A 23256-nucleotide genomic window follows, 5' to 3' on the forward strand; every position below is an offset into this window, starting at 1 on the left:
CCTCATTGACAAACACTTTTCTGGTTTAGCTAGATAACAGAAATTCAGTAAGATAGACTTATGTCAGGCCTATCTACAGACGCATGTTGTGACCAAGAGTCACAGGAACTGTTGACTATAGTGACTCACAAAGGACTGTACAGGTATCAGAGGCTTCCTTTTGGAATCACCTCAGCTCCGGCCTTGTTTCAGAGAGCTGTGGAACAGATACTGAGCAGGCTCACCAGGGTCCATTGTTACCTCGATGATCTACTAATCACTGGCAAAGATGAGTAGGAGCACCTGAGAAACCTGGCCACTACACGTGACTGGAGGAGTACGGTCGCAGGGTCCAGAAGGACAAATGCAAGTTTTCCCGGCCTGTTGAATATCTGGGCCGCGTCATTGACAGTTCAGGGTTCCACAGGGGGCCATCAAAGGTGAAGGCCGTCGCGGAAGCTCCATACCCACGGAACGTGAATCATACTTAGGACACCTGGCGTGCTACGCAAAGTGTATGCCGAACCTAGCTAACATGCTAAAGCCACCACATTAACTTTTGAACAAAACCAAACCTTGGAAGTGGACAGATGTGAGGAGGCTTTCAAGAAAGAGAAAACAGACTTAACTCAGTCAGAGGCCCTAATCCATTTCTACCCCAACTTGCCATTACAGTTGGCATGTGACACATTGCCTTATGGTGCTGGTGCTGTTGTCTCATACATCATGCCATCAGGTGCAGAGAGGCCAATTACTCACATCAGGGACCGTCTGCAATGCAGACGGCCTCTCAAGGTGTCTCTTACCTGTCACACACACTGAGCCCTCCCAGGCTGAAATCTTCTACTTCAAGGAAGTGATGAATGCCCCAGTTACGTCCGTCCAACTGAAAAAGTTGACCCACACCAATCCAGTTATTTCTCGCCAGAAAGGGTGACACAGTTTAGTCTGGACGCTTGCTATGGGGATTTTGAGTTATCATACCACCACCACTGAGAAGGCAGGTGCTTGAAGAGCTCCATTCAGGGCAGTGTGGCATGGTGCAAATGAAGGAGATTGCATGCAGCTAATTTTGGTGGCCAGATTTGGTCCACATAGACTAAGCTGGCCCACTGGAGGATCATATGTTCTCCGTCATAGTCCAACACACACAGTAAAACACCTTCCTGTCGCAACCCCCATGCAACATGCTACAACCAAAGTGAGACCTCCAAAGACTTAACAGGTTGTACAGACACAACAGAGAGCGCAGGTGGAGAGGCAGAGCAAAGCAAAAGACAGAAGCTTCAGAGCTGGAGAGAGTTATTGCTCGGAACTACTGCAATGGTCCAAAGTGGAAACCAGCAACAGTGGTCGCACAAACAGGTCCTGTGTCCTACATAGCTCACACATCGGAGGACACGTGGATCAACTGTTGCCAAGAACCAACCACAGAGATGACGCATGTCAAGTCACAAACCCAGATCAGCTACTGGAGACCTAACATGGGGCAGCAAGTAGCCGAGTGGTTAGAGCGTTGGACTAGTAGCCGAAAGGTTGCACGATCGAATCACCGAGCTGACAAGGTAAAAATCTTTCGTTCTGCTCCTGAACAAGGCAGTAAACCAACTGTTCCTAGGCCGTCATTGAAAATAAGAATTTGTTCTTAACTGACTTGCCTAGTTAAATAAAGGTCAAATTAAATAAAATTTTAAAAACATGATTACGAGACATCACCTGAACATCCACTACAACAACCTACACATTTGGAAAGCCAGAGCGCCTACTCGGGGTACTGTTGGGCACCAGTCTGGTTATACACCATCACCACTCAGACTCAGAGACAATGTGACTGTAGACTCACTTGTACGTCGTCATTATCCTGCAAGAGAAAGACAACCCCCCTGAAAGGTTGAACATGTATTTCAGAAACTAACCTATGACATTGGGGCAGACTTCTCTCTCTCGCTCTCTCTCGCTCACTGACTGGAGAAGGATGCATGTGTATGTTTTCCCCACGCACATTTTAGCCAAAAACCTGGTTGCCTCATTGGTCACAATGTATCTTCCAGCAAGACAATAACCCCAAGCACACATCAAAATCCACAAAGAAATTGTTAATTGGCAACAATTAACATGAACCCCATTGACAACCTGCTGTTTGAATTGAAGAGGTCTATCCATAAGCGCATATCAAAGGTTCTGGTCTAAGATCCCTCCCAATGTTTTATAAAAGATCACTTGTTAAATCAAACGTCTTTCTCTGAGCAGTTGTGTTAGTGTAAAATAATATAATTTCCCCATTTGTTTGAGCATACAATATAGCTCAGTGTTAATATTATTTATTTAATAGTCTTTTTTCTCATCTTTATCAATAATGGAGGTGGCTGAAGCTAAGAATCTACAATCAAACTCTGTTTTCTGCCATGGTATCATCATCATGCTGATATTCATAGCTTGTGAAGTTATCAGCATTTGTCCTGTCAACCATTTCCTGAATAATTTATAAAGGGCAGCTCTTTATGTCATTAATAATTGTGGCTGTGACATTTACAGTACCCACTAGGCTACCAAACAAAAACACTCAGATCCCCAAGGCACATTTCATAAATGCAAATTATTGTCATTAGACTCTTCAGGTTGGTTTAAAGTTTAAGTAGCAAGTTTAAAAAAGAGCATGACACTTTGGGTCAACAAGGCCGGCTTTTCCTCTTGACAACCCAAATAACTTCTGAGGTTTAGGAAAGAATAACTGCCAAAATGTGTCAGTTATTATTTTTGTGACAGGAGCCTAATGTGCTAACCAGTTGAACTATAAAATGTACAGCCTGGGCAGAGGAGCTGGGCAAAGGCGCCTGAGTGGTTTTGACTGTGTCTGCTTGTTGTTACACCACGGATATCAACCTCCCCCAGCAGCAGTGACATGTTACAGTATCGACTGAGCTGCTCTGAGGTTTAGGGAAAACATCCATCAAATTCAGGCTGAAAATAAAGTCATTTTTTTGTCAAATCTAGGGCAGTGGTTCTTTACATAGCCTCTGATCAATTTGAAGGTAGATGCATGCCCCTGCATGAATTCTCTGCATGAATTCTCTGCATGAATTCTCTGCATGAATTCTCTATATAAAAAAAACATAAATTCCAACAGTTGTTGCTCTTTAAAGTGTCACCTAAAAATAAGTAGAGCTGCAAATAACTCACAAACAAAAAGAGACAAATGGTTATTGACCTTCATAAAACCAACAGTAGGCTAAAAAAATGCAAGAAAAACCTAACATACCGTTTAGCATTATTAGGGCAATAATTAAGAAGCTTAAAATCATTGAAACAGAGGTAAACTTACTGGAGAAGGATGTATGTGTATGTTTTCCCCACGCACAGTGAGGAAGATGGTTCGGGAAGCAAAGGGGAATCCAAGGGCCACAGTTAGAGAATTACCAAACTTAGTCGCACCTTGGGGTCTACAAATGTACAATCAGACACCACCTCCATGCCAATAGGCTGTTGGGAAGGGTTGCCAGAAAAAAGCCTTTGTTAAGTGTAACCAACATTTAAACGCCTGGACTTTGCTAAATGGCATTGGGACTTAGTTGGGACTTGGTGTTATGGTCAGATGAGACGGAAATAGAGCCATTTGGCCATAAAAATCAGCGGTAGGTTTGGCATCGAAAGAAGGATGCATGTGAAGAAAACCAACTACTGTAAAATATGGTTTTGGATCTTTGATGTTATGGGTCTGTTTTACTTCCACTGATCCTGGGGCCCTTGTTAAGGTCAACGGCATCATGAACTTTTCCAAGTACCAGGACATTTTAGCCAAAAAACCTATTTGCCTCTGCCTGGAGGTTGAAACTTGGCCACAATGGATCTTCCAGCAAGACAATAACCCCAAGCACACATCAAAATCCATAAAGAAATTGTTCATTGGCAACAATTAACTTGAACCCCATTGAAAACCTGTGGTTTGAATTGAAGAGGGCAGACCATAAGTACAGATCAAAGGTTCTGGTATAAGATCCCTCCCAATGTGTTCTCCAATCTCACTAAACATGATAGAAAAAGGCTCAGTGCCATTATCCTTCAAGAGGGTGCACAAAGTAATGAAAACAGGGGTGCCAATCATTTTGACACCGATCTTAATTTTTTAAATAAAAGATGACGTGTTAAATAAAACATCTTTCTCTGAGCAGTTGTGTTAGTGTAAAATAATATAATTTCCCCATTTGTTTGAGCATACAATATAGCTCAGTGTTAATATTATTTATTTAATAGTCTTTTTTCTCCTCTTTATCAATAATGGAGGTGGCTGAAGCTAATAATCTACAATCAAACTCTGTTTTCTACCATGGTATCATCATCATGCTGTTATTCATAGCTTGTGAAGTTATCAGCATTTGTCCTGTCAACCATTTCCTGAATAATTTATAAAGGGCAGCTCTTTATGTCATTAATAATTGTGGCTGTGACATTTACAGTACCCACTAGGCTACCAAACAAAAACACTCAGATCCCCAAGGCACATTTCATAAATGCTAATTATTGTCATTAGACTCTTCAGGTTGGTTTAAAGTTTAAGTAGCAAGTGTAAAAAAGAGATGAATTGCATGACACTTTGGGTCAACAAGGCCGGCTTTTCCTCTTGACAACCAAATAACTTCTGAGACGGGCATTTTGGTCAAATGCCATTCGGAAGGAAAGAATAACCAAAACGTGTCAGTTATTATTTTTGTGACAGGAGCCTAATGTGCTAACCAGTTGAACCATAAAATGTACAGCCTGGGCAGAGGAGCTGGGCAAAGGCGCCTGAGTGGTTTTGACTGTGTCTGCTTGTTGTTACACCACGGATATCAACCTCCCCCAGCAGCAGTGACATGTTACAGTATCGACTGAGCTGCTCTGAGGTTTAGGGAAAACATCCATCAAATTCAGGCTCAGGGAAAAGGTTGTAGTTTTTGGACTGAAAATAAATAAAGTTATTTTTTTTGTCAAATCTAAGGCAGTGGTTCTTTATTTAGCCTCTGATTAGCCTCCGTCATTTTGAAAGTAGATGCATTCTCCTGCATTAAAATTAACTATATGTGGAAGTATTGTATCAGTACGTGGACCTCTGTTGTGAAGATGAAAACATTTACAAGAGATATTAGTCAATGAGTGAATAATCTACAGGATGCATTTACTATTGTGATCTTAGTTAGTAGTGATGTAGAGAGACTGTATGTTGATTCCAGTCCTGGTTAGACTAAGAAGTAGGAAATAAAACACAGAATGCTAATAAACCTTTGATAGGAATATTTATCCTACATTTTTATAAATTACTAGAACAACTTCATAATTACTGGATGCAAATAAGCAATGGGGGAAATTAAGCTATCCACTGTGACAACAGGACCCTATCAAAGGATACATCCAAAATGGCACCCTATTCCCTGTATAGTGCAATTATTTTGACCAGGGCCCATGGGGAAAACAAAGCCTCCACCATTAGCCATTATCACAGTAATTTTACTTCAGGTTGCTCTCTGTAGCCCACTGTAATCACAGCAATGAGAATGACAACCCAAAATGACATCCCAAAATACACATCCGAGCCTTATAGCTTACTCTTAATAACCACCAGTCCTGCGTCATTCAGACAACCCATTAATTACGATAGCAGCCACCTATTTATACCTAAAGTCTTTATCCTCACTGGGGGTGGCCCCAGTCCCATTCATCATTCACCCTTTTTGGGGGGTGTGATAACTGTTCTGCATTGTTCTGTGAGAGATCCCAGACTCTGTAAATAACTGCACAGCCATCCATTCTCCAGAGCAGAGAGATATGTATAGGTACTTGGAATTAAAAAAACAAATGGAGAGGAGAAAACAGCAGGCAGAGGAGGGTATAACACCGTTAAGAAGATGGACTCGTGACCTTTGCAGCAAAGGACAGCTACTTTGTTGACTGGCAAAGGGAATACGCTATGGGCCCTGGTCAAAAGTAGTGCACTATATAGGCAATCAGCTGCCATTTGGGACACACTCTGACCTTGTTGCCGCAAGGTAACAAAGAAAGCATATAATGAGAGTGGGAAGTAACAGGGGGACTCAATAAAAAAGAAGCAGTGCATTTGGAGCAGGTAAGGGGCAAGTAGAAGAACTAATATAAAATTGTCAAAATTCTCTCGAATTACTGCCATCCTTTTCCCCCCACTTCATCCCCTCGCCACTTTGCTTTCTTTCCATCTTTCAGCCATTCAAATGAGTATTTTCTGAAGGATCTACAGTACCTTGTTTACCTGTGTGAACAAAGGAAGTGTCAGTCATATCTTTCCTCAAATTCTTTCTGCAGTAAACAAAACTCAGACTGACACTCACTGTCATTAGATTTAAGACTTAAGGTTTTTATATAATTTGTTATCACCTCTGAAAAAGTGGTGGCTGGGGAAAACATTTGCATTTTAGGAAATCTGACAAATAGATTTTTTTTGTAATCAGACAGCAGTAGAGCAGAACTGATGGATGTCATTCATTATCATCAAGTAAAGGAGACATCATAAGTAAGCTAGATCGCTTCCAAATGGCACCATGGCAGTTATTTAATAGACCTCGAACATAAATGTCTGTTACACTGATAAGCTTTTTGCTGTTTGATGAGATGTGAAGGTGAATTAATTAAGCTTATCATGCGCGTTAGAGTGACACACCATGGGTTAAATCTAATAATTAAAAGGGTTAGTTAAATAAATCTAAAGAAAATGAATGGCAAACTGTATCATTGCTACACCATTGACACCATAGAATTTCTGGAATTGATTCTTATTGTTGTTGGGAACATTAATTCTCATATTATTTATTACCCTGGGGGATTGTATAAAGATGTATGGGTTAAGTTGCATTGCAAACCAATTTGCATGGAATAACATTTGGTATACAGTTGAAGTCGGAAGTTTACCTACACCTTAGCCAAATACATTTAAACTCAGTTTAACAATTCCTGACATTTAACCCTAGTAAAAATTCCCTGTCTTAAGGTCAGTTAGGATCACCACTTTATTTTAAGAATGTGAAATGTCAGAATAATAGAGAGAATAATTTATTTCAGCTTTTATTTCTTTCATCACATTCCCAGTGGGTCAGACGTTTACATACACTCACAATTAGAATTTGGTAGCATTGCCTTTAAATTGTTTAACTTGGGTCAAATGTTTCGGGTAGCCTTCCACAAGCCTCCCACAATAAGTTGCGTGAATTTTGGCCCATTCCTCCTGGCAGAGATGGCGTAACTGAGTCAGGTTTGTTGTCACGCCCTGGCCTTAGTTATCTTTGTTTTCTTTATTATTTTGGTTAGGCCAGGGTGTGATATGGGTGATTTATGTTTTTTGTCTTGTCTAGTTTTTTTTGTAGATTTATGGGGTTGTGTTCAGTTTAGGTGTCTAGGTAAGTCTATGGTTGCCTAGATTGGTTCTCAATCAGAGGCAGGTGTTTATTGTTGTCTCTGATTGGGAACCATATTTAGGCAGCCATATTCTTTGGGTATTTTGTGGGTGATTGTTTCCTGTCTTTGTGTTTTATGCACCAGTTAGGACTGTTACGATTTTCACGTTTATTGTTTTGTAGTTTGTTCATGTTTGAGTTTTCTTAATAAAGAACCATGAACTATAACCACGCTGCGTTTGGGTCCGCCTCACCTTCCCAGGAAGAAAGCCGTGACAGAATCACCCACCACAACAGGACCAAGCAGCGTGGTGACAGGCAGCGCCAGCAGGAGCAGCGCAATCAGGACTTCTGGACGTGGGAGGAAATCCTCGACGGGAGAGGACCCTGGGCAAAGCCAGGGGAGTGTCGCCGCCCCAAGGTGCAGCAGGACAGGCAGGAGGAGCAGTGCAAGGAGGAATGGACATGGGAGGACGAGTTGGACGGTGATGGACCCTGGACACGGGTGAATATCGCCGCCCCAAGGCAGAGCTGGAGGCAGCCAAAGCGGAGAGGCGGCGGTTTGAAGAGGCAGCACGGAAGCAGGGCTGGGTGTCAGCCCCAAAAATGTATTGGGGGGGGGGGGGGCACACAGGAAGTATGGCGAGACCGGGCAGGCACCGTGTTATGCTGTGGAGCGCACGGTGTCCCCAGTGTGGGTGCATAGCCCGGTGCGGTACATACCAGCTCCTCGCATCGGCCGGGCTAGAGTGGGTATCGAGCCAAGTGCGTACATGGCACCAACCTTACGCATAATGTCCCCGGTTCGCCTGCACAGCCCAGTGCGGGCTATTCCACCTCGCTGCACTGGCAGGGCGACCGGGAGCATTCTACCAGGTAAGGTTGGGCAGGCTCGGTGCTCAAGAGCTCCAGTGCACCTGCACGGTCCGGTCTATCCAGTGCCACCTACATGAACCAGCCCTCCGGTGGCAGCCCCCCGCACCAGGCTTCCTGTGCGTGCCCAGTACTCCCTGTTCCTCCTCCCTGTACTCGCCCTGAGGTGTGTGTCCTCGGCCCAGTACCACCAGTGCCGGCACCACGCACCAGGTCTACAGTGCGCCTCGCCTGTCCAGCACTGCCAGAGCCTTCCTCCTCTCCAGCGCAGCCGGAGTCTCCCGCCTGTCTGGCGCTGCCAGAGCTTCCGCCCCTCAGTCCAGAGGCGACAGAGCTCCTCTGTCCAGCGTTGCCGGAGCTGCCCGTCTGTCCAGAGCCGCTAGAGTCTCCCGTCTGTCCAGAGCTGCTAGAGTCTCCCGTCTGTCCAGAGCTGCTAGAGTCTCCCGTCTGTCCAGAGCTGCTAGAGTCTCCCGTCTGTCATGAGCCGCCAAAGCCGCCCGTCTGTCATGAGCCGCCAGAGCCGCCCGTCTGTCATGAGCCGCCAGAGCCCCCATCTGTCATGAGCCGCCAGAGCCGCCAGTCAGCATGGAGCCGCGAGAGCCGCCAGTAAGCATGGAGCCTCCAGAGCCGCCAGTCAGCCAGGATCTTCCAGAGCCGCCAGTCAGCCAGGATCTGCCAGAGCCGCCAGTCAGCCAGGATCTGCCAGAGCCGCCAGTCAGCCAGGATCTGCCAGAGCCGCCAGTCAGCCAGGATCTGCCAGAGCCGCCAGTCAGCAAGGATCTGCCAGAGCCGCCAGTCAGCCAGGATCTGCCAGAGCCGCCAGTCAGCCAGGATCTGCCAGAGCCGCCAGTCAGCCAGGATCTGCCAGAGCCGCCAGTCAGCCAGGATCAGCCAGAGCCACCAGTCAGCCAGGATCCGCCAGAGCCGCCATTCAGCCAGGATCCGCCAGAGCCGCCTTTCAGCCAGGATTCGCCAGAGCCGTCAACCTGCCTGAGCTACCTCTTAGTCCTGAGCTACCCCTCAGTCCTGAGCTACCCCTCAGTCCTGAGCTACCCTTCGGTCCTGAGCTTCCTCAGTAATGAGGCACCCCTCAGTCCAGGTGGGCCCTTTGTTAGGGTTACTAGGCCAAGGTCGGCGGCGAGGGTCGCCACTCAAAGGACGCTAAAAAAGCGGACTAAGACTATGGTGGAGATGGGTCCACGTCCCGCGCCAGAGCCGCCACCGTGGACAGAACGCGTCTCCTTCCCGAGCAGTATGATGGCTGAGTGGTCCCATGGTGTTTATACTTGCATACTATTGCTATTGTTTGTATAGATGAACGTGTTACCTTCAGGCGTTTGGAAATTGCTCCCAAGGATGAACCAGACTTGTGGAGGTCTACAAAAAATGTTCTGAGGTCTTGGCTGATTTCATTTGATTTTCCCATGATGTCAAGCAAAGAGTTACTGAGTTTGAAGGTAGGCCTTGAAATACATCCACAGGTACACCTCCAATTGACTCAAATTATGTCAATTAGCCTATCTATCAGAAGCCAAGACGTAATTTTCTGGAATTTTCCAAGCTGTTTAAAGGCACAGTCAACTTAGTGTATGTAAACTTCTGACCCACTGGAATTGCGATACAGTGAATTATAAGTGAAATAATCTGTCTGTAAACAATTGTTGGAAAAATTACTTGTGTCATGCATGCAAGTAGATGTCCTAACCGACTTACCAAAACTATAGTTTGTTAACAAGAAATGTGTGGAGAGAGAGAGAGAGAGAGAGAGAGAGAGAGAGAGAGAGAGAGAGAGAGAGAGAGAGAGAGAGAGAGAGAGAGAGAGAGAGAGAGAGAGAGAGAGAGAGAGAGAGAGAGAGAAATCCTAAGGAGGCGTCTTTATTCTATCTGCATAAACTAGCATAAAGCAATGACCTAAATACACCCATCACACTGTAGGCAGTGGAATTGGTCATTTCTTTTTCAGGTACAGTATGCAAATAACCCAAATGGCTAAGGATGCTAAACTCAAGCTGCATTTCATCTGAAGCGAAGGCCAACTAATATCTTCATCCTCTTTATGGTATAGCTTTAGTGTCCAATAAGAAAATAACCACCTTTTGCTTCATATAAAAACAGGATATTGAACAGCATTCAGAGCACACATATACAGTGCAGTCTTATTCTGAATTAATATTTAGAAATCTGTTGAGATTCAGAATCAGATCAAAAAAGAGAAGGATCAAAGTGTTCTGAATTCTGTGTATTTATCTGTTCCTACAAAACCTTCCCTTCAGGGCTTTCTATCCCCCTCTGCCTTATCCCCCCCCCCCGTACAGAAGAAAACTAAATATTTTCTCAATACACACTTCCAGGCGGGCGAGACCACATGCAAGCTGTGCAGTCCATGAAAAACAAACCAAACAAACACAACAGCTGTTTATTAGACAGAACCAGTACTGGTTTTCACTCCTCCTTTGTACTTAATTGATGAATTAAGGTCATTAATTAGTAAGGAACTCCCCCTCACATTGTCGTGTAGGGGTTAATAAAAAATAATAAAAAACAGCAGACACTAGGCCTTCCATGGAATGAGTTTGACAGCCCTACTATAGGGTTTTTAATCAACTACGCGTGAACCATGCAGGGCTGCATCCAGGTTCAGATGGTACATTTACTGGGATCATATACCGTAATGGATCCTTAGGTGTGCAGCAGCTAGCCTTTCCATTAGATGTAATGATGCTAAAAACCCAAGGTCATAAACTTCAGAATGTGCTTTCTCAAAATTATTTCACAATTAACTCGAATGAATGCCGTACTTAACCAAATGTGGAGAAAATATATTCCAGCATTATGCTGTTGTGGTTCTAGGGAAATGACATTCAAACTATTCTGCTCATTCATTGCCTGTTGGAGCTTGGAGACCGGACAGAAATGTTCAATATAAGCTGTCGACAGTGCTCAGAGAAAGTGATTAGCCATTTGGGATATTACGGGACATAAGAATACTAATGGTGAATTAACGTTTATTCAGAGCTACCCAAGTCAAAAACAGCATTAGCAGAGGCGGAAATTGGACAGCTCAGTGTGCTAACGATTAACCTTAGACTAAAGAAGCATGTGAAAGCATGTAGCAACCGTATTTGGGTCAGTGATTATGCACACATATTACCATACAACTAACCAAGTCTATGAGGAGTTCAACTAAAAGGGCATAATCATTTATACAGTCATACTTCATCTCACACATACCATAAAAGGAGAGGGAATCTAGAGTAAAGCTATCCTGAATATAAGCAGCTCTAGCAGTGGTTGTGGTTGGATGTGTGTGCCCAGAGGGCGTCAAGCACCATTTTGTTTTCTGAGGGGGCTCACTGATGTCCAAATGAAACTGAGGGGGCCACCTCTAGTTGGGGTGAATGCCTTTCCCTATATAGTGCAGTACTACGACCAAAAGTCGGTTGAAAGTAGTGCACTATATAGGAATAGGAATAGTGTGTCACTCAGGACGCAGCCAGAGTGAGGTGTCATTGGCTGAAGGCTGAAAGGCTGAAACAACAGAGCTGCAGATCCTGGAGTTTTGTGTTTTGTGTTATTGGCTGAAGGCGGAAAAGGCTGAAACAACAGTTCCCTTGGAGACGGGAGGATTAACAGAGGCACCCGGCCACTTCAATAATGTTCATTATGTAGAAATCAATAAACTCAGGCTTCCTGATGCCCTGGTGGATTTATCTTCCGGACATTTTCTGCCTTCCAAATGGTACCCTATTTCCTATATAGTGCACTACTTTTGACCAGAGCCCTATGGGTGTAGTGCACAAAAGTAGTTCTCAATAAATCCATTAATTTCAGCAGCTAGCATATTTAAGTGTGCAGAAGCTAGCATCTCCAACCTACACATACTGTCGATTGTCCTGTCATTCTGCAGGAGAATGGAGGTGTTATATATTAAATCATTCATGTGTTTACTGTAGGTGAAGTGGGTTATGGGTTTAGTACAGTGGCTACAATCTGACACTGTGGCTGGGGTCTGGGGTCTGGGGGGGGGGGGGTCTGTCTGTCTGTCTGTGGCTCTAGCTGTATTTGTTGGGTGACAGTGCGATTGATTGCTCTGTCTGGCCTCCCTCGGTTGGGAGAGGAGCATCCTCTGTTCCGAACCATTGGCCACAGATGGCGTGGTTAATGACTGAATCTGTCAGTGACAGACAGGGAGGCATGAGGGGAAATAGCAGACACAGCAGAACAGAGTTTTATCGAACCTCTATTTTACAGTATCAGCAATCAGCATACGTTATACCAAATAAATCAAAATGTTATGTAAAGTAACCAAGGTTTTACGAAGGAAGGAGCGAGACACAGCTCACTCTATGAGGAATAACGCTTCTGTCCCCTAGTAACCTCCCTACTAACATGACCCAGTATGCTACTGTACTGCTGATTCCCTGCTGTCTCTAAATACCACAGCAGAGCACTTCCTCAGTTTAAGGAAATCAAGCGGAAACAAAACATAATGCCACACTGATTGTAAAACCTTGATTGCAGTATACTCTACTTCCTGCACCATGGTTACAGTAGCTCCCTGAAGCTGCAGGCTGAGGAGGTGGTTATGTCACCAACATCATGACAGAGAAGGAGAAGGAGGTTGAGGAGGAGGGGAGAAGGACAAAGAGGACGAAGCAAGGGGGAGGAGGAAGAGGGGGGAGGGGCAAGGAGGAGGAGAGGGGTTCAGGCCTGTAATGGTTGATGAAGGCTGCAGAGACATGCCTCACCCTGCTTGGAAGCGACCACTACTCTCCCTCCCTCTAGGTCTCCACCACCATATTATTTATGGCACAAAAGCCTTATCTTTAAAGGGATGCCCTAATGCACATATTAAATGCAGAATAATTCCTGCCACATCGTGGGACACAAGGTCTGATCATGGAATACCGGGAATATTAACTGGATTGTCCAATTCTGAGTAACACGTGGTCCATGTGTACAACACATCCATGTGTGAATTCTACAAAACAACATGTATCAGGGTTAAACACACGTCACTCGTGAACCAAAGAGCTTTTAAGCTAGTCAGCTGCTTTGTTTATCATTTTCCTTTTCAAATGGTTTTTCTTTGAGAATAGGGTCCTTTCGGTACCACACACAATTTGACCTGACTCCTGGGGTCAGTTACAGCCAAGGGCCAGGCAGCGTGAATGCTGATGGATGATGATGTGCGGCGAAAGGGTGCCTCTGCTGCTCTGCCCTCATACCCTGAGTGTGGACTCACTGGGAGAAAGGGGGTCACAGTTTATTTGGAAAGTCCGGATGGTCCATCTGTTGATAAGCAACTGCTTGCTAAGGTTACAGTTAGGGTTAGGTTTAAGGGTAAGGGTTAAGGTTAGGGTTAGTAGATAGTTGAAATGTTACTGATAGTCTGTAGAGCATTTACAAATGGACCATCCAAATAAAGTGTTATCGAAAGGGGTCTGAATGGAGGATAAGACGAGAGTAGGAGGAGGAAAGCAGTGTTCCCAGAACAGAAAGCGCTGAAGGAAAAACAAGCCTGAGCTTCCAGGGTAACTGACTGGGACTGGGCCTAGATATGTTTCTGCTTTATGTGCTGCATTTGTACAACTCTTTGGCTACATATAGAACTGACAAAGAAACATTTACACACACAAACACACCCACACAGACAGAGACTCAGGCAACGACTGCTACGATGAGAATTGTGGCAGTTTCAGGGCTTGGCATCTCTTTTCTATTAACACAAACCATGTATTGAATCAGTCTGATTCTCCACTAACTAACAATTAGTGGGCTATTGCACAGACTCAAACAAAAAGCACAGAGGGCTTTACACTAAGCTAAAGTAAAAGTTTTGGTCAAGGATATCTGAATTAACAGACACGTGAAATAAAACGTACCATCAGTATAGATATTCTTAAGAGAAAGGATACCCCAAATAAACCATTTTTGTATTCACTTCCTGCATCCTCTCTGGATATCCAGGTCTCAGGTGTTGCATAAGGGGGAGTGATCTGATTAAATAAAAGTGTGGTTATTTTTTCTAATCCTAATTTCCCCCATGGCCAGCTTTCATTATTCTCTCAACTGTCAATTTGTAAACAGATTTGCGGCGCGGGGAGCAGCTGCTGTGGTTTACAATATCGTCCAGACTTTCCTCAACCCTGAGGTGCTGCAGCAGACGATGATTGGATCTAATCAAAACACCCACGGACAAAAAAAAAGAGATAAAATTAGATTCTTCACCAGTCCACACACACGAGCTGCAGCTCCTCTCTCTGTTTTAGCAAGCTAGGTGAGCTGGTATCCCAAAGTCTACCTGTGGCTTTCTGCCTTTCTGCCTGCCTACTTGTTTGCTTGTCAAAGCTAGCACCTTTGTGTGTGAGGACAAGCACATCTGTCGTAACATAGATCTCTGTGGTAAACATCTCTGTCACATCTGTCACTGCAAATCTCATCGGATTATCTGATGTCATCACACAGGGAAACAAAATGCAGCTGCTTAGTCTGTAAATGAGAATGAGTTAGAGAGAGATACTTTTGTTTATCCATTTCACTTGCTTTGGCATTGTAAACATATGTTTCCCATGCTAATAAATTGAGAGAGTGAGAGAGAGAGTGAGAGAGAGAGTGAGAGAGAGAGTGAGAGTGAGAGAGAGGGAGAGAGAGAGAGAGAAAGAGACACAAACCTTTTGCTGTGATGGCAGGCTGCTCCCCCAGCAGCAGCTTTAGTCTCTTGGCGTGGATTTTGCCTTGGTAATGTGACTGTGCCACCACTGCTGAGGTGAAGGACATGTTACACAGTGTGCAACACTTGTTCTTGTCCACGTCTCCCTCCTCACTGCCCTGTAAGGAAAACACACACACACACACACACACACACACACACACACACACACACACACACACACACACACACACACACACACACACACACACACACACAGGTTCAGTAAAAAAGGCTATCAGCCAACAAATAGTAAAAACAAAACAAATCTCTCCCTGCATGAAGGAGGATGTTGTTTATTTTTCACACAAAGCTTTGCTGCACAGAATCAGACATTTTAGGGATAAATGGACACCTGAATATAACAAAAAAAATGACACGATTCATCAATGCGTGGTGTGTATGTATACACTGTGTGTGGTGTACAGTATAAACCAGCCCCAGCAAATACTTTCCAAACCCTGTAGGTTAGAGCAGCATGGTGCTTAGGGGCCAGCTGTACACTGAGCACATCAGTAAGCTCTATACGCCACAGTTCCAGGGGACAGAAACAATCTACACTCCTCGTGGGCTTGATCATTTGGTTCCTGGTGGGATGCAAATGGAGGTAATTCAGCAGTTGTATGGAGTAATACAAAGTGGGGAGTGATGGGATGAGGACCGCTCCCGGAGACTCCATCTGTGCTGCCCGCCTGCTGCAGAAACACATTATCCTGACAGAGAGAGGGGGGAATCAGAGGGGGCGGAGAGAGAGAGAGAGAGAGAGAGGGGGAAGAGAGAGAGAGAGAGAGAGTGGAGGAAGACAGATACAGTAAGTAAAGACAGGGAGAGAGAGAGAGATGAAGAAAGAGATATATTGAGAAAGTGAGTGAAAGGGATAGAGTGAGAACGAGAGAGATAAAGAGAGAACGAGAGAGCTAAATGCACTTGGCTGCCAGGAGACAGACGCAGCCATTTCTACCAGGAAACGACCCCACCAGGCAGGGTCATTGGCAGACTGATTAAAAACTATTAAAACTTCAGACCAAAATTATTCCTTTTTAAGTTGACTTCAGCTCATTGTATTGTGACGTATTATTTTCACAATTCAACAGTCACAAACATATTTCACTTTTTTTTTTGCTGGCTGGAATCAAGCAGTTTACATTTTTAGACACAAAGCATTACTCATATACATTTCCCTCATATAGTACATTCACAGCACTGCACTGAAAGGAATTTTAAAGAGCCATATGATGGATGAGCCCATCTATGACTAAAATGCAACGCTTGTTTGCATGTATTCTCCTCCACTTCAATCTCCCAGTGGAGATAGTGGGTAGTGATCTGGCTACAGCACACTGTGACACAATGCTGTGCCTTAAGGCACAGTCACACATTACATGACATCAACAGACATCTCCAGTTCTCCTGTATAGATAGCCAGATAAGATTCCTGATGTAGAAAGCCTAGGCTAGGCCTAAGGTCTGCTAGCTTGCAAGAGACAGTATGTGGATGTGTCCCAAATTTTGACCAGGGCTCTGGTCCAAATAAGTGCACCATAAAGGGAATCGGGTGTCATTTTGGATGCAAATGTCATCTACACCTAGGGTCTGCTGCCTACACCTAGGGTCTGCTGTCTACACCTAGGGTCTGCTGTCTACACCTAGGGTCTGCTGTCTACACCTAGGGTCTGCTGTCTACACCTAGGGTCTGCTGTCTACACCTAGGGTCTGCTGTCTACACCTAGGGTCTGCTGTCTACACCTAGGGTCTGCTGTCTACACCTAGGGTCTACTGTCTACACCTAGGGTCTACTGTCTACACCTAGGGTCTACACCTAGGGTCTACTGTCTACACATAGGGTCTGCTGCCTACACCTTCTCAGAGACATAACTGTTCATCTGGGCTAGATCCTTACTTTCTGTCTGGATAATAGGGGTGAGTAAAAATGGCAGACTACTACCACTCCAACAGACTGAGTGCTGATAGGAGAGCAGCCTGAGTGGAGAGAGAGAGAGAGGCATCCTGGATACTGCACTGTGAGTCACTCAATGACACACACACATATACACAGCACCCCTGCCTCCTCCTGCCCTTAGCATGTCCTTCAGTGCTTCTCTCTCTCGTACAGGGACACACGTACGCACGTACGCATGCACACACAGACGCGCACACACAAGTATGCACGCACACGCACACACACACACACACACACACACACACACACACACACACACACACACACACACACACACACACACACATTTCCCTTACATAGCTCACCCGAACAGTTAATGCAGAGCAGGCTCTCTCTTATCATTTCATACCTCATACCATAAATAATGAAAATAAATGGGAAAATGAGACCAAAATATAACAGGAAATGAACCTTCATAAAATCTGAGCCAATCATCATTTCATGGTTAATTAATACGAGATAAATGAGAGTGGGTAATTGCAGAGAATCTAATTAACGCTGAGGTAACTGCACACTGTTTCTGTGCTGCCAGCCAGGTTGCATGGTGTTAATACTTAGTCATTAGGTAGAATCATCTGTCAAGAGGGAAGCATTACCATCTATATTTACATATGAAACCAATAGTTATAGGAAGGGATAGGCTTAGCATCTGCATTTACATATGAAACCAATAGTTATAGAAAGGGATAGGCTTAGCATCTAAATTTACATATGAAACCAATAGTTATAGAAAGGGATAGGCTTAGCATCTACAATTACATATGAAACCAATAGTTATAGAAAGGGATAGGCTTAGCATCTACAATTACATATGAAACCAATAGTTATAGAAAGGGATAGGCTTAGCATCTGCATTTACATATGAAACCAATAGTTATAGAAAGGGATAGGCTTAGCATCTACATTTACATATGGGCTTAGGATAGATAGGCTTAGCATCTCCACCTGGCACAGCCAGAAGAGGACTGGCCACCCCTCATAGCCTGGTTCCTCTCTAGGTTTCTTCCTAGGTTTTGGCCTTTCTAGGGAGTTTTTCCAAGCCACCGTGCTTCTACGCCTGCATTGCTTGCTGTTTGGTGTTTTAGGCTGGGTTTCTGTACAGCACTTTGTGACATCAGCTGATGTAAGAAGGGCTTTATAAATACATTTGATTGACTGATTGATTTTCATTTACATATGAAACCAATAGTTACAGGAAGGGTTAGGCTTAGCATTTGCATTCACATATAAGTAATTCATGTAGCAGAGCAATAAATCCTTCTTATGAAACCATTACTTATAGGCGGCGAGAACGTGTGTAAAGCTCAGCAATGAACGATTTATAGTTTCGGTTTTGATTTTCTTTCAAAAAGAAATGCTTTATGTGGGTTCAACGCTGTAGCAACACAGAATAAAACAATTGATGGTAGTGACTTTCCGTTACTATTACTATTAGAATCTAACCATCATTTATTCACATTATTTTACTTAAACACAATATTTTGGTTATGTATATTACATACTTGTTTTTAGTATCATATATGATGTCTACTTTTCTATTAATAAAACCCCAATGATGGTAGGGACTGCCCAGTACTGCATATCACTTACTAATAAACCATCCCTTATTCAAATTACTTTACTTTAAGGAAATATTTAAGTCGTTGTGTATGTTTTTTTTATTTGATTTGATTTGACTTATTTTATTCCAAGTGACTGACTGATCTACAAATCACCTTTCAACATAAATAACAACTAATTATTTGTAGATCAGTCAGTCAGTCACAATTTACCCATGATGCATTGCGGTTTTAATCCTCTCGAACACGGCCAATGAGAACAGGTAGCTGTAGGCGCAATGGATTCTAGTCATTGTAGTTAATGCTTCATTCCCATTCATGTGAGGCATAATAAAATAATATTTTTGGCTTGCAGACAATATATTATCTTTGCTCTCAAAGCCATAGCTGCACATTTTCATCTCAGTTTAAGCGAAGAAGCAGCATATCCTTGCGCTTCAAAAAAAGAAGAGATACAGTATTATGCATTACTGCATTGAACCATCATGCTGCAGCAATTGTGTTTCTTTTCTCCAGTGCTGCTGCATCAAAGTCACCACAACAGGTTTCATTGTCCAATGAAACAGACTGTGTCTAGGTTCCCATTGATTTCCAGCAGAGAGTGTGTGTGTGCTTGCGTGTGTGCATGCATGCTCCTGGAGACTCTGTAGGTCTGCATACAGTAGCTGATATGATGCTGGGGATAATTCTGTAGGCCAAGAAACACTCAATATTCTGTCTGTGTTCCAAATAGCACCCAATTCCCTTTATAGAGCACTAAACAGCTTATATAGGGCATGGGTACTCAAGTACTATTTGAGAAGATCCATACACACACATTTCCTAGGTGGCAAAGGTCCGGATAGCATAGTAACAAACTTTCACCTTGCAACCTATGCGACTCCAAACTGTTCACACCCCTCTTGTTGGCGGAGGGAACATTTAGCATATTGTAAGCTAATTTCCTGCAATTCTACACTATCTTCCATGTCTTATGTGTGTTTATATCAAACCATGGGTCGAAGCCTGACCGATCCGGTCTGCGGTCCGCCAGTTGAAATAGGGAATAAGGTGCTATTTCGGACAAAGCCACAAATGACTCTGGCGGATCTACCTCCAGGCACATAGGGGGGAAGTAGGACAGCAAGTGCAAGAGTAACCGACAAAAAGTTGGTCCTAATATAGACTGGGTCAATGCATTCTATTGCTGTCAGCTGAGGCCATGCAGGGAGGCAGGCAGGGAGGCACTGAGTGGTCCAGACATTGTAACCACTGCTGCTCTCTCTCGTCTCTCTCATACCCCCCCAAAAAACAGACAAAACTTTGACCTTCACATTAGACATCAGTGTGTGTGTGTGAGTGTGTGTGTGTGTGTGTAAGATCACAAACGACATGAACTGTACTTTATTCCACCTGCATATGTTTAAAGACCTCAATGAGAGGAGTATCAGTGAAATGTTGAGAACAAAGCACATTGTGGCCACAGAATACAGACACTGTTGCCCTATTCTATTTAAATAATATTCACATAGGACAATTAAAATGTATTTTGCAAACTGAGAGGTGACATTTATCATCTTGTGCACTTTTATTTGAAACAGGTAACCAGTAGCAGCAGCCTTTCTCACATCATTCATCTACTGTTTATTGTTTAATGAAGGGATTAGGAATGAACAGCGGGTTTCATCTTCATCCAGGCTATTCTGAGTGTAAAGCAATTATAAACACAGCTAGCGTCATCTTGTCTTCACACCATGGATGGCCAAGTAGATGGAATGACTTTAAGGAGATAGTGATTGGCAGCTCTGCTTTTTGAGATCTGAGCTTGCAAGCTGCGGTAATGTACTGAGTACTGACTCTTACCGAAAAGTCAGCTATTTTAATTAATTAGCCATAATATGCTGCATGAGTCTTAATGAAAATTACTTATGACTGTTTTAGAAAGTTACTCTGCATTCCAAATGGCTCCCTATTCCCAATATAGTGCATTACATTTGACTAGAGCCCTATAGGCCCTGACCAAAAGTAGTGCACTAAATTGGGAATAGGGAGCCATTTGGGAAGCATAAATCATAACTGTCATGGTTCCACCCGTCCCCAAGGGACGACAAAGACCGTCCTAGAGACATTAATGACACTCAGGTGTGTCCTATTACTAATTATGATTTCCCTTTAAGAGAGGTGTTTTCTGTTTCTGATTCCCTCCAACCACAGCACGCTCCCAACCGAGGAGGAGCCAATGCACCAGTTTCATCGCCTATTGCTACAGGCATCGCCGTAGTTCATACAGGGCCCCTGCACCGGGAACCCAAGATCCCAGCCCCCGAACGGAATGACGACCACCCAGGTGGATGCAAGAGTTTCCTCACTCAGTGCTCTCTGGTGTTCGAGTTACAGTCCTCCTCGTTCCACACCGACCGGGCCATGATCGCCTACATCATCTCTCTGCTCTCGGGCAGGGCCCTGGCATGGGCAACGGCTGTGTGGGAACAGCAGCCACCATCCTGCAGCTCCATATTAGCCTTCACTGCGTCGAGTCTTTGACCACCCAGTCGGCAGACGAGAAGCAGCAAGCCGACTATTTAGACTCCGCCAGGGTGCCAGGCTAGTGGCTGACTTTGCCATTGAGTTCAGCACCCTCGCCGTCGAGAGTGGGTGGAATACTGAGGCACTGGTAACCACTTTCCACCAGGGTCTGTCTAACTCCATCACGGATGAACTGGCAGCTCGAGAACTGGGAGAGGACCTCGAGTCCCTAATAACGCTGGCAATCAGGTTTGACAACCGCATCCGAGAATGGGTGAGATAGCGGTCTTTGACACCACTCCGGCATCCCGGTTTCCTGAGCACCCCAAGCCCACAGAGCTCAGCATGGAGGAACCCTTGCAGTTGGAATGCACACGTCTGAGCCCACAGGAACGTGACAGGCGCATGTGCAAAGGCTGTTGCCTCCACTGCGGAGGTCTTAGTAATCTCTGTGCTGCATGCCTAGAGCTGACGGGAACCGCCAGGGCTCACCAGGACGAGCTGACGAGCTGTGCAGATTCACCCCAGCTACCCAGTCACTGTCTGTCACTATCTGCAACCCTCCACTCGGACAACCGTCAGCACCAGATTCAAGTATTCTTGGATTCTGGGGCAGCGGATCATTTCATTGATCAAGACGTCGCTAAAGAATTACAAATCCCTTGCATGAATTGTCCCATCCCGCTGCAGACTCGAGCCCTTGAGTCTGGTTCTGGCGAGGTGGAATATCAGACGAAGCCCATTCTACTGCAGGTTGGGGTGAACCACTCAGAGACTCTTAATTTTCTGTTGATTTCTGTTCCCGAGAACCCCTTATCCTAGGGTACCCCTGGCTAGCGCTACATACAGTGGGGAGAACATGTATTTGATACACTCCCGATTTTGCAGGTTTTCCTACTTACAAAGCATGTAGAGGTCTGTAATTTTTATCATAGGTACACTTCAACTGTGAGAGACGGAATCTAAAACAAAAATCCAGAAAATCACACTGTATGATTTTTAAGTAATTAATTTGCATTATATTGCATGACATAAGTATTTGATAAATCAGAAAAGCAGAACTTAATATTTGGTACAGAAACCTTTGTTTGCAATTACAGAGATCATACGTTTCCTGTAGTTCTTGACCAGGTTTGCATACACTGCAGCAGGGATTTTGGCCCACTCCTCCATACAGACCTTCTCCAGATCCTTCAGGTTTCGGGGCTATCGCTGGGCAATACGGACTTTCATTTTTGGAGATTTTTGGACTTGGTCTCCATTCAAGAAGCCAAGAGGTTGAACGGTTGCCAAGCTAGGTGGGCTCTGTTTTTTAGCAGGTTCTATTTCACACTAGCTTATCGATCCAAGAATCAGAAAGCAGACACCCTGTCCCGCCAACGCGATGTCTCTAACGAGAAGAGGGACCCCGAGCCCATCATCCCCATTACCTATCGTCTCCAGCTTTCCAGGTCTATGAGGGTCTGTCCATCCTTCCATGTCTCCCGTCTCAAGCTGGTAATGACCATTCCCTTCTCCCCGCCCACACCTGCCCCTCCACCCTCTTGACTTGTGGATGGCTGCCCGGCCTACACTGTCCAGCGTCCGTTGGAGGATTGTCGGGTCCAAGGCACCCTGCAGTGCCTGGTGGACTGGGAGGGCTACGGTCCCGAGGAGCGGGCGTGGGTGCCTGCAGGGACATCCTGGATCCGGGACTTGCTTGGGACTTCAACCAACTATGTGGTGGTCGCTCTGGCTCTGCGGCTGGAGCCGCTCCTAAAAGGGGGGGTACTGTCATGGTTCCACCTGTCAACAGAGGGCGGCAGAGAGCGCCAGAAACATTAATTACACTCAGGTGTGTCCCTTTGAGAGAGGTGTGTTTTCTGTTTCCCTTTGCAGTAGCATGATTTTGGTTCCCTGTGTTCGTCCCCAGAGTGAGTTTTCCAGTCCTAGTAATTGTTGTTTTTTCCAGTATCACTGTTATCATTATATTCTCGTTTTCAAGTAAAGTATTCACGTTAATCCCAAATCATTGATTCCTCATCTGGTCCATTCTCTGCACCTGGGTTCAACCTCAGCCCCTCACAATAACACTTTCATTGGTAACGATGACGGTATTTCAGTAGCAATAGCACCCAAATGGACAATTTATAATTAATGTGGGAATGAGATTAGCCCTCACAAATAAACACACATCACCTCTCATCATCATAAAACTGTATTATACTGAGAAAGCCTTGGCTGGTGATTATTACTATAGTGCTTGGGTGTTTGAATATTTAATTGAGAATTCTT

General features: G+C 44.5%; 1 protein-coding gene across 1 annotated transcript in view; it reads right to left on the reverse strand.

Moving 5' to 3' along the window:
• zmat4a (zinc finger, matrin-type 4a) overlaps nucleotides 1-23256 on the reverse strand; it is a 147877-nt gene that overhangs the window by 48461 nt on the left and 76160 nt on the right. Inside the window, exon 4 of the mRNA XM_020463476.2 lies at nucleotides 14921-15077. Within this exon, the coding sequence (XP_020319065.2) occupies nucleotides 14921-15077 (157 nt within the window). The remainder of the gene's footprint in view (nucleotides 1-14920; nucleotides 15078-23256) is intronic.

Source organism: Oncorhynchus kisutch, linkage group LG3, assembly GCF_002021735.2.
Source record: "Oncorhynchus kisutch isolate 150728-3 linkage group LG3, Okis_V2, whole genome shotgun sequence".
Classification (NCBI taxonomy): domain Eukaryota; kingdom Metazoa; phylum Chordata; class Actinopteri; order Salmoniformes; family Salmonidae; genus Oncorhynchus; species Oncorhynchus kisutch.